Source organism: Pteropus vampyrus, unplaced genomic scaffold, assembly GCF_000151845.1.
Source record: "Pteropus vampyrus isolate Shadow unplaced genomic scaffold, Pvam_2.0 Scaffold115, whole genome shotgun sequence".
Taxonomy (NCBI): Eukaryota; Metazoa; Chordata; class Mammalia; order Chiroptera; family Pteropodidae; genus Pteropus; species Pteropus vampyrus.
Genome location: NW_011888896.1, coordinates 5263258 through 5275707, shown reverse-complemented (window position 1 = coordinate 5275707; position 12450 = coordinate 5263258). Strand labels below are relative to the sequence as shown.

Below are 12450 nucleotides of genomic sequence, written 5' to 3'. Positions count from 1 at the left end.
CTTTCATGCTTTCTGTTCTGCTTCTCCGTTACCATTCTGTCTGTGTCTTTAGCAGCTACTGTCTTTAGTAACTTGGCTATTTTGAAGAAAATATGCCTTTCTCCCAAACCAAGAGGTTTGTCAATGTTTGTCAAGTTCATGTGAAGTTGGGTTTAAGTTTGAGTTTAAGTTCACTTATCACGTCACTTATCTTTTCAGGTCTGGTTAATAGACCTGATCAGTTTATAATCATTAACTATGGTTTTGATGTTCAGTTGGTGAGTGTTTTCTGACTACCTAAACTCTACAGATTTCTCGATGGTATCTTAAGACTTACACATACTTCTTGCTTTTAAAAATGTAATTCAGGTTAAATATTGAGAGCAGCACCTCTGAAAAAGGCCCCTAATTTTCAGAAGCAACTGAAGATGTAACATTTATCCATTGTCTTTTCTTACCCTTTCCAGCAACAGAGATCCACAATCAGAAACTCATTGTCTTCGAAGGTATTGATGTGATGGAAAAGGTTAAAAGGAGAGGTCCTGTATTTATTATTGAGATACTTTCTTCTTTTTTTGTCAGCAACATGAAGCCAAACCTTAAAAATGAGAAAAATATTTTGATGCTTTTAAAAAGAAAAAAAGTGTGCATTATGAAACACATCTTCTTCAGGATCACAAACCTGACAAAATAAATGTAAGACTTACCCCCATGGTTTCATTGGACTCAAAACAATCCATGTAGTTGGCTCCCCAAAGACTCCATGAAGAAAGAAACTTGAACAGGTTAATTTTGACTGGTGTCTCCACAAAAACAATGTAGTTGGGAGTCAAACCAAAACTGTTTAAAAACACAAATGGCCTTGTGAATGAAAAGAGCTGATTCTCAAACCACAAAGATATGTGTATACACAAAGTATGCTCAGTTATATGAATCAACAGTGCCTACGTGAAATTAATTATGTTTAAATTTAAGTTTCTGTAAGAAAATGTGATCAAAATTGGTATCAAAGGTAGGCAAAGTAAATCATTAAAATTGAGTTTTCCTGAAGATTTATAGCAGGCCTTCAAAATTACCTATGGACGTAAGATGGCTTGAATCGGTCACTGCAGGGGAATTGTACAACAATCTCTGACTTGCTTATTGGATCTTCCTTATCTGAAACAAAGTGATTTTAAAGGGCTTTGGAAGAGCCTTTTTTTTTTTTTTTTAAAATACAAAGCACTTAGAACAGCTTATGCAAGCAAAGAAATACATTTTCAGATCGTGATTTTTTTCTGAGCTTATTTTTATTTCCTAGTCATTGACATTTCTTAGCAAATTTCATGTGAAGCTGCAATCACCCAGGAAAATCCAAATAGCAGCAGATTTGGAAAAGTGCACTCATGTAGGATTGTGGCAGGCAGAGTACAGTGGAGTCACATCTGCTAACTGGAGGTGGGTTAAAGTCAGGAGAGTAAGGCAAAACCTTAGTCTGCAAAAATGCTTTTTACAATCTCTTAAATGGCTTATAGAGTACAGTATACATGGGTTTGTGTCATTAGCCCTGCACAGTAATTCTTATGCACAGTTAAAGTTTATTTACTACTAAGTTAGTGGTCTTCGAAACCTTAGTGTGCATCAGAATCACATAAAGAGCTTCTCAAAATACTGATTGTTAGCCCACTCCAAGAATTACTCCCTCAGTCGGCCTTAGGTGGAGCTCAAGATTCATATTTCTAACAGATTCCCAGGTGATACTGCTGGTGGGACTACACTGCAATAACTATACTAAGCAGTACTAAACAAAAATCCACATATATTTAAATAATTCTGTCATCAAGATGGTTATCAAATTTCCGACAATGGCAGGTAAGTGGAGAATTCTAAAGAGTACTCTCTTCTGTTTTAATATTCTTTATAATATGAATATGAGTTAATAGATTTGTTCGTAGTCTTACAAATTAAACATACACAAAATAGTACACCGCAATATATGAGTGTATGCTATTATGCATATGCATATGTATTGTTTAAAAATTTAATTTTGCCTGGCACTTGAATAAGTGCTCGCTCAATAAACGTTTGCTAAATTTGAATCTAAATCTTATGTGACATAGATACTACATATTCGAAACATTGTAGAATAGAACTTGGACACTTGCTTTCTATATTGTCAAGTTGTCATATACTGCTATTATGTCCATGGGCATTGATCTCATGGTAGTGTATGGGTGAGGACAATTGTTCTGAAATCTGAGACTAATTTAACTGTGCATATAGTGCTATCTTGATATTTTGATTTGGTGTCTAATGTTTCTAGTAACTTTCTCACAATATAGATATTTTAAGACAAGTCAAATGGGTAAACTGACCTGCTTGTAGTGGAGGAATCTTTATAATATTGTAGGCAAATGAAAAATTTTTCCCAAAGCAATTACCAATGTTGTAAACAGTTCCATCACTTTCAATGTGGGGGTGAGCTGTGGCTCCATTAACTGAGACATAGTTACAAAGATCAACCTATGGAAGAAGAGCGAATGTCAATCATGTTGAGAGAAAGGTTATATTACACCTTTGGGCCCTTGTTTTGACCTCACCATTACTGCTTGCACCCTTACCCTAAATGCACTTTCTCTTTCTTTCCATCTCTCTGAGTCATACCCTCTTTGAAGTCTGCCTGAATTCCCATATTCAATGCAGAGCTCTCCTCTGACCCCCTTACTGACCCCACATGCCTCTGAAATCTGAGTTCTCCTTGACTATGCTCTTTAACAAATATATACTATATACTGCTTTGGTTAGTTATTTTACTTTTGCACATTGCAGTTTTTCCTCAAGCAATGATGAAGTTGAATGCTGGGACTTCCTAATATTCCCATTTGTTGTATTAGATGAATTGTACAAAATCGCTAATATTTAATAATTTTCATTTTACAAAAATAGCAATTTTGTATTGTACAACCTAAATACCAAGCCCAGTGTCTTCCATAAAGTATGAAGCTGGAACTGAAAGGAACCCCAACATTCATCTAGTATAGAATGTCTTAATCTAAATAGATTTCAGGGGAACCATAAAACCTCCTGGAATTAAATGTAAATGTTTTTGGAGAGAGGATTTAGTGTTTTAATTAAATTTGTAGTCACATAAGATATTCAGAACCACAAATCTAACACAAACCTCTTATTTACAGAGGAGAAATCGGGGTCCCGAGAGTTCAAGTGGCTTGTTCAAGGACACAGAGCCAGATACTGGCAAAATTGGCTCTTGAATTTCTACCTGAGACCTGCTCAGTAAAGATTTATTGAATGAGTAATTGATGGAGTATATATTTGTTTAAACAAAATATTTACTCTTTGATTAGGTGAATATGTTTTAAAGTATAGGGAATTTTTAGCATCCTATTTCAATAATAGCCAAGGTATCCATTCAGTCATTCATTAAGTACTTATTGAGCTTCTGTTGTATGTTGGGCTCTGTGCTTGGGTCTAGAGAAACAGAGATGGTCCATGCTTTCAAGAACTTCAGTGTAGACTTGTGCTGTCCAATATTGTGACCACATGTAGCAATTTAAATGTAAATTAATTATAATTAGATAAAACTTCAAAATCAATTCCTCAGTCACATTAGCCACATTTCAAGTGATCAATAGCATGTGGACAATGCAACTATAGAACACTGCCATCATTGTATAAAGTTCTAATTGATGGTGCTGTGGTAGACCGGTAAGCTGGTATACAGACAGTGCTATAAGTGTAAAATGACATCTGTAGAGAAAAACCATCTAACCCAGACTAGGAAATTAGGCAGGGCTTCCCAAGGTGATTACTTCAACTATGGCTTGAAAAATGAGTAAAAGTTAGTCAAATGGAGAAGGATGACAGTGTGTTCCAGGGAGTGGGAACGTTAATGTACAGGCCCAGAGTTGTGAAACAGCACATGCTGTTTGGGGACTACTAGTTGTTCAACATGGCTGCCATGAAGGGCCTGCATGGAGGAGGGGAATGAAGAATGGGCCAGCCACAAAAGCCCTTGTTTGGACTTTATCTTGGAAACTGTGGGTGCCCTAAATGGAGTAACACATTCATACTTGCATTTTAGAAAAAGTGCTTCTACTTGGATTAAGGAAGTTATATTTAAGAGAATCAGACTGGAAACAGAGGCACTGAGTAGAAGGCTATTTCAGTAATAGCAAACAAAAAAAAAACCCTCAACTTTTAAAACTATATTTTTATTTGAAGTCATGTTACATTGCTGTTCTCAATGAAACCTGACTCCTGATAAAGTCTATTCTGGAGCCATACCATGAACTTTATATTTCCAATTACATTACCATGGCAGTTAGAATACAGATTCACTATATCAGTCATTTTTAGTTCTTCTCTAAATTATCTATACATATACTCATATGTGGTTACAAACATACATCAAAAACAAGAAAGAATGGTTGAGAATATGTTAAACCTTAGTAAATAGTCCGTTGAGAGTTATAAATCGGCTCATGTCATTGAGACCCAGTGTTGGAACTATTTTTACTTTCTATTCCCACTACACTAAATTTCTAGTTCTGATCTTGAATTCTACCAAACTGGTCCCCTAGCTATCCCTTATCTCTTTTGCCCACCCATACAGTTTACACATGGCAGTTAAATATCCTAAAGTGCAGCTCTGCTTATACCATTTCTCTAAGCAAAAACTTTCAGTAGCTTCCCATTAGCTAAACAACTTATTCCAAATTTTTTTCTATTATTCAAACTTTTAGTTTCACCCTGCCCTGTTTTCAACTATCCTCCTTGACGTTGCATGTTCTAGATCCCTAGTTCTCAACTGAAAATGATGTTGGCCCCTCAGAGGAGAGCTAGAACTGTTGGGGAACATTTGTGTTTCCACAGTGATTGAGGGCATGATTAAGGATATTTAGGTGGTGGGGCCAGGGATGCCAAACCTCTGCAATATCTGAGACAGTCCCCACACAATGAATGATTCTGCCACTAGCACCTCCATTTGAAAATACTGCAAACCTAGCCAAATAAGTTATTATTTAGTTTCCATGAGCATATCCTCTATTTCCCCATCTCTATACCTTTGATCATGTTACTCCCTCTATCTGAATGTCCTTTCTCCAAATTCATTGAAGTTGTGCCTCTCCTTTAACTTCTAACTCAAATGCAAGTCTTTTTAACCTTCCTTGACTTATCCCACTTTACATCCCCCAACTACTGACAAGAGTAATCTCTTTCTTCTCTGTGCTTTCATAGGTTTTCCTTCTCTTAAAGAACTCATCATATTATGTGTCCTGTCATAGTCAAATTGTGTAATTGTTTGATTTCTCCATCTAGATGTTAAGCTTTCTGAAGACAAGAACAATGACTTCAAATGGTTAGATCTTAATAAGTATTGATTGAAAAGGTGGATCTATTTTATTGAATGCTGCATTGATATTGCCTAAGTTAGCAAAATTTGTCACTTTTTAATATTGCTGATATTTTTTCTATGCTATTTTATTTCAATAAATATTTGCGTCACAAATGAATAAATGTTAGGCATCTTATAAGGCTTTCCTCCAATTCATATAATGTGTTTAAAATTTCATAGATGAATAAACAAAGTCTACCCAATGTCACGTAATTAGTAGATGATGACGCAGCAAGAATTTGAAAATATGGCTCTCATGTTCTTTCCACCAAATTGCACAGTTGATTTAATTCTAAGTTGCAGTTATAAATTTTTTTTAAAAAATTTATATATTTTAATTAGTTTCAAATATACAATACATTGGTTAGAAATTTATATAGTTCATAAAACAATCCCCCCAATTGCTCCCTCCCTCCCCGGCCCTCCACCTAACCAACATATTAATGCTAACTGCATTCCCTATGCCGTGCTCCCCATCCCTGTAACCATATATCAACTACTAATTTGTACTTCTTTAACCCTTCACTCCATTCTCTCAGCCCCCCAACACCTCTTCCTCTCTGTCCGTCACCAAATTGTCCACTGTATTTGTCTGTTTTTGATTAGTTTGTTCTTTTTGTTCCTTAGATTCTGCATATAAGTGAAATCATATGGTATTTATCCTTCTCTGTCTGATCTATTTCACTCAGCATAATAATCTCTAGGTCTATCCATGACGTTGCAGTTCTAAATTTTTGAGCAATGTCACCTGGACACCATGTCCTACCTGCTTAATTGTCTCCAAGGTCTCGGGATTAATTTTTGTAATGAAGTTGGTCTCTGTGCAGGCATAGTAATCTTCCCCCACTGGGTAGACATTAACAAGGGCATTGTCAGTAATCTCTACTCCTCGAAAGTAAGAAAAAAACCTGTAGAAGTAAATGGATTTTTCAGTCTAGTAACTTCCAAGCCATGAAAGAAAAAAGGCTAACATAAAATGTTTTTAATACATGCAGTTGAGTTTCAGTAACCTGGAAAATATATTCTTGCAGGGATCTGGGAAAGCATAGGTGCCAAATTCTGTGATGACGATCCTTTTCTCAGTCATTGCCCGTACGTAAGCATCAGTGCGGATGAACCTGAAGTTACATTGAGACATAGGAAAGGGTCATGGACAGGGGCAATCAGTCCACATGGAGCTTAGAATGGTCATTCTGTGTGTCTCTATCGAGTCAGAATCATAAATCCACAACATGAAGAATGAAGAGTATTGTCAGGTCTCTTTCTTGGGGTGACCGAGGGAGAAAGACACAATGTGCCATAAGCTTAAATTTATGTCTTATAAATCTCACAGTGACAGCTGAGGAAACCAAGGCTCAGGAAAATTTAATGATTAGTATATCACTTAATTTGCTGAGCTATAAAACATGCATTTTCCATATCACACCACCCAGCCTCATGATAGTTTACACTGGACCTCTGATTTCTGGTAGCTTATAATCTATCAACCTGCACTTAGCAGGAAATATAAAACATGGCATGCTGAATTAGATTCCTTTCAATCTCCCTTATGTCCTTCTTGTGTTTTCTTCAGCAACAATCTCCTATTTTTAGGAAATTTCTCTTTCTTGTATCATTATGACATATATGGTCCTTCCCTGTGGCCTTTCTGATTATAAAAAAAAGGAAGGAGTTAAGAGAGCCAATGGTTTAACAATAATAGCAATAACTATTATTACTGAATGCCTCCCATGTGCTAGGTACTGTGTTGTTATTTAATCCTTGTAATGAACCCTGAAGTAGATTCTAATATTTCTCATTTTAGAGATGACAAGAATCAAGAATTAAATACTAACATCTTGCCAAAGATTACCCACTTATGCCAGTGGTGTCCGATGGATATAGGATTTGAAGCCAGGTATGTTGGAACCCAAAGCCCTAGTTCTTAGCTTCTTCTTTATCCCATATCCCAGGTGTCCATGCAGATGCACTGGCCCGAGTGAATACTCAGAGAAGTGAGTATATAAGTCCCCTCTTAGGTTCAGGAGATTGAAAAGCACAGGGGAAGAGGAGCTGAAAAAGGCCCCACTCATAGTAGGGGGAAACGGCCTAGTGTTTCTTTACCTTCTATAGTATGTGACATGTCCTTCTTTAAAGTCAAACTTGTGCAGGAGGGCTTGCCCATCAAACAGGTGGTAAAATGGCTCAGATCCAACTTCGAAGAGTCCTGGCCCACATCGAAGGAGACTGCCGGTGAGCCAGAGAGGAATCCTGCCTGTGATGAATATGAGACACAGAACATTGCTCCTTTCCCCTGCCCCTGGCTGGGCTGTTCCTGGTACAGTGTAGTGATTATATTAGCAGCCTGATTGGGCAGCCTCTTCTTTATAAAGATAGCAGTGATTTTTATTCCCAGCTCTTATACTAGGCAGCACTTAGCAAGTGCCTGCTGATCAACCCTTCTTTCACTAGGAGACCAAGTTGGGGGAAATGTGGCAATACCTTAGAGTTTGGATATGTGGATTGAGAGACCAAAAAAAGCATTTTGAGGGGAATTGAGTTCTCTATCTAATAGATTTCTCTGGATACCAATACATTTGCTTTTTTTCTAAAATTTCACTATTAAGAAAAATTTCAAATTCCTTGACATATTTATGGAGTGAGGGTAGAAGAGATGGATAAAGAGCAAGGATCAAGACACTAAAAAGATGTCTATAAAATAAATTATTTAAAAGAAACAACAAGAACATTGTCTTTTAAAATAAGGAGCTATATTCTTTTGAGGGTGTGGGCTACTGTCCAGGTAAAGGCCAACCTGCTGTAGCAGAAAGTGCACAGGGCTGGGTATTAGGGACCTGGATTCTGGTTCAGGATTTGCCTCATGCCATCTCTTGGCCTCTGTCTCCTCAATTGCAAAATGAGAGGCACACAAGAAAGGCCTTATGCCTTTCAGTTTAATCAGTTCCATTTGTGCCCTTTTATCCTTTGAGAAGTGCAGTGTTTGTTTAATCTTTGCCTATTTTTTTTTTTTTTAACAAATAGATTATTTTCTACAGCTCAGTTTTAGCAAACCACTTGATAAGGGTTTGTGTTTTGGACAAAAACTTTAAGAAGATATGGCTTAACTAAAAGGTGCGATATTAATTTGATTGCTAGAACCTAATTGTTAGCGTCAGAATCTGGGTAAGAGCATTTGGCTCATCCCTTCTATTTTTTAAAAGGGAAACTGGGAAGAAAGAGACTTACCCAGACTTTGGCCCATCCCATAACCTCATATCCAGGCAAGGATGCTGTATGAGTCATGTGATGTTTTTGGATAATGATAACAATATTACTAACTACCACCTATTGATTACTTTGTGTCAGATACTGGGTAAAAATTTCTATTTACATTATTTCATTTAACATTTACAATATCCCTCTGCAGTAAAATTTGTTTTTTGGTAGGTGAGAGAATTGAAGCTCAGAAAGTTTAAATAACTTGTAGGATTCACAGCTAGTAAAATAAGAGAACTGCAATTAGCACCTATGCCTACCTGATTCCAGAACCAAGACTCTTTCAATATAATGGTCATGAAACCTACCACCCTTCAATGTAATATTCTCAGATGCTTGTCACTGGGGCCCTCATTTATTCAGACATTGGTGGAAGAGATATTTATAGGAAATTTACTTTGTGTCGGACATTGAGCTAGGCACTGACAAAAGTGTAGTCCAGTTTTCAAGAAATTCAAGTTAGGTAGCATTTTTTTTTTTTTTTTTTTTTTTACATTAGAGAAATAAAGAAAAGGTAAATGAGAAGAAATGAGTTATGGATATAAAAATTTCCAACCTCCAGATTCCTGTCTGTAGCCCACAGCAGGAGCAAGTATTGAGAGGTGCCCACAAATAAAAAGACAGAGAAGAGAGCTGGCAAGGAAATAGAGAGGGTGGCTTCAAGATCCGTGAGACCCACCTGTAACATGAGCTGTGAGTGGTGAGGAGAGTTCCTCCACAGTTTCGAACAGTTTCTTGTAACCACTAGCAGGATGCTCGACTCTGAAATGGTGGAATAATGGGTAAGAAGCCCATGATGCTACTCAAAGAAGTCCACGGAGGCAGAGGCAGAAGCAGGGCTCCAGGAGAAAAGGTGCTCAGGCTTAATGCCAATGAACCCCACCAGTCCAGTCTCGCTCAAGAAGCACATGGTGCTTGGGGGAATAGAAAATTACTCAAGAAGGGTCTGGGTAAGTTCTTCTTTGATGTCAGAAAAAATCACCTCCCTTTTAATGTCACAGTGGACTTAATCCTGCCCTCTTCAGTTTTTCCATATTTCCAAAGATCAATCAATGACTCCTGCTGCTATCACTTCCCTTCCTGGCAGAGTCCTTCTCATAGAATTACGCTGCCTTGTCGTTACTCTCAAGTTACCGTATCTTGATTTTCTTGCCTCACAGGGAGTCTCATCTCTCTTCCTTCTATGAGTCTAGAGATAACAGCATTTTGGGTCAATACCTCATCCTTTGTTATTCACCCATATTATACCATCATCTCTTCCTGTCATTTTGTTTCTTTACCAGTCTTCAAGAGCTACAGTACTTTTTAAAAATAGTCAGATGAAAAGATTCAAGTTTTCTGTTTTCACTTATTTCCTGCCTCTTCACTTTGGTTCCATTTTATAACCTCTTATAGTGGAAGCTCCGACTAGATTCTCTAATTATGATGGTTATCTTTTATTAAGCACTTGCTATGTCCCATATACCATTAAAAAAAACTTTGCATGCTATTAGCTCTCTTAAATCCCACAACAATACAATGAGGTAAGTACTATCATTATACTTATTTTATATATAGAAAACCCTAGACTTTAAGACATTAAGTATTTTGCCCCAAATCACAGAGCTAGGAAGTGGCTGGGCAAGAAGTGGAAGCCAGGTCTGCCTTACTGAAATCCTCATGCTCCCAGCTGCTTCTAAGGGCCATCCTAAGACACACAGATCCCACTATAATTTAGACCTAAACTCTGTATATAGGAAGAAAATCTTTCATCAAGACCCGAGCCCTTCCCTAAACAGGCCATCGATTCTCTTCAGGAGCTCTTGAAATAGCCCACTTACCATCAATCTATTAAGGCATTTAAAAGAAATCTTCCGGAGTTACTTACTGGATGGACATTTTCTTTTGGTAGAGGATTGAGAGGTCTGTCACCAAATCCAGAATGAGGAAGCAAGTCCTCAGCCAGGGACCTTTATATGCCTTTTAAATCCTCCTAAAAGGAATTATAGCTTTGAGAACTCTTTCCACCCCCTTAGCTGAGGAAGGGGAACAGAAGTGGCTTTCAGTTCTCAGATCCACCTGATACTTGAGCATTATTTGAACTTGCTGTTCCCATAACAGTTTCTTGGGCTGTTTTCCAGAGACCTCGATCCTTCCCAAAGAGAATGAGAAGTGGATTAGAAAGAAAGAAGCTGTGTGAGAGTGGCTAGCATCAGGCCTGAGCTGGTCCAGGTCACCCCAGTGGAACCTGGCACCATTCTCTGGTGCCCAGCTCCCTCTACCACCTTTGTGCTCTTACCTTCACCCTCATTCATTTATTCATTTATTTATTTTTTAAAAAATCTATTCTACATTGCCTATGGACCAGACAGAGATAGGCACAGTCCCTATTTGAACACATCTTGTAGCTCTGCAAGGGTAACAGAAAACTAGTAAACTATTCAATACAGTTTTGTAAGTGCTATGATTGGAGAAGTGTAAAGGGTTATGGAAGTACATTATAGGACCTGTAACCTCTTTGGTCACCTTATTGACCCCATTCAGTGCCCCAGTTCCAACCAGGCTGAGGACTATAGCTTGGATTTGTCCTTTTAATTTGTTGAAGATGAAACCTGTTTTGTATTCTTATCACTAATGCTTGCCTGCTCTCCACCTCACTTTCCTGTCTATAGGTGTATATTCTGCACTCAGAGAATATATAGAACTATTTCATTCATATTTATACACTCTTTTATTAAACATGAATTCTTTCCTAGCACAGACATGGTACTGCCAAAAGGAGTCCCCAGAAACGAACAAGATACATACTATATCAGTTAATGAGAAACTCATTAACCGTTTTAAAATTAATAACTAGCTATGGCTACCCACCCTAGGGATCTTCAACAAAATTGTATAGCAATTAATCTGAGCACTCCTCAAGATAAAAGATGAGAGCTTACTTTCCCAGCCTGCCTTGCAGTGAGGGTGCAGGCATGTGACCTCAGCTCTACCAATCAGAGTCAGGGGCAGAGGTTCTAGTGGTAGGACACCCAGTGCCAAGAATCTACGGTGTCTCTGTTCAACTAAGGCAGTTGTGTCTCCACTAGATCCATTCTACAGTGAAACATAGAGCATTATCACTGGCCTGGTAATCTCCAAGCCCCATTCTTTAGCCATTGCAGAAATTCTGTTAGCTACCTAATATTTAAAATATTTGTGTGCTGCTTTGATTAACTAAAATCGATGTCTTGTTTGCAACTTTATAAAATGATGGTAATAAAGGGTACTGTGTTATTGCATAGAAAGAACATCCTTGTTGGCATGTGGAGATCTCAGAAGGATTTTTGAGGAAGTATCTAAGCTAAGATAGGAAGACTATGTAAAAGTTAGCCAGTCAATGGGCAAGAAGGGTATTCAGGTACAACTTGTAGAATTTACAAAAGTCTGGAAGTAAGCATGATTTTGAGAAACGGTAAGTGATAAAGCTAGATCAGGACAGATTTTGCCATCTCATAAACTATATAAAGAAATCGTGACTCAAATCATGAGAACAGAGGGAATAACTTTAAATGTTTTATTCAGAAGATTGATACAGTCTGATGTGTTTTTTATTAAGGCCACTTTGATTACATTTTGGATAATATGTTGGAATGGGAAATTTGGGAAAGATAAATTAGGAAAAGACCAAACAAGTGAAAGTAGCTGATATAGGAGAATGTATTGGGAATGGATATGAATGGTGAGATTCAAGAGATATTTCAGAAGAAGACTGATCAAACTTTGTGATTGGTGAATGCATTGGGGAAATAAAAGGCAGAAAAAGGATGACCATTAGATTTATGGCTTGAAATATGCTACAA

At 37.5% G+C, this 12450-nt stretch overlaps 1 protein-coding gene across 1 annotated transcript in view; it reads right to left on the bottom strand.

Annotated features, from left to right (window-relative positions):
* Positions 1-10553, bottom strand: part of RPE65 (RPE65, retinoid isomerohydrolase) — a 22830-nt gene extending 12277 nt beyond the window's left edge. Inside the window, exons 1-9 of the mRNA XM_011365720.1 lie at positions 10497-10553; positions 9309-9391; positions 7478-7628; positions 6385-6492; positions 6141-6282; positions 2334-2481; positions 1056-1137; positions 687-819; positions 438-577 (exon numbers count right to left, since the gene is read on the bottom strand). Of these exons, the coding sequence (XP_011364022.1) occupies positions 438-577; positions 687-819; positions 1056-1137; positions 2334-2481; positions 6141-6282; positions 6385-6492; positions 7478-7628; positions 9309-9391; positions 10497-10507 (998 nt within the window). The 5' untranslated portion in view covers positions 10508-10553. The remainder of the gene's footprint in view (positions 1-437; positions 578-686; positions 820-1055; positions 1138-2333; positions 2482-6140; positions 6283-6384; positions 6493-7477; positions 7629-9308; positions 9392-10496) is intronic.
* Between the last annotated feature and the right edge of the window lie 1897 nt (positions 10554-12450).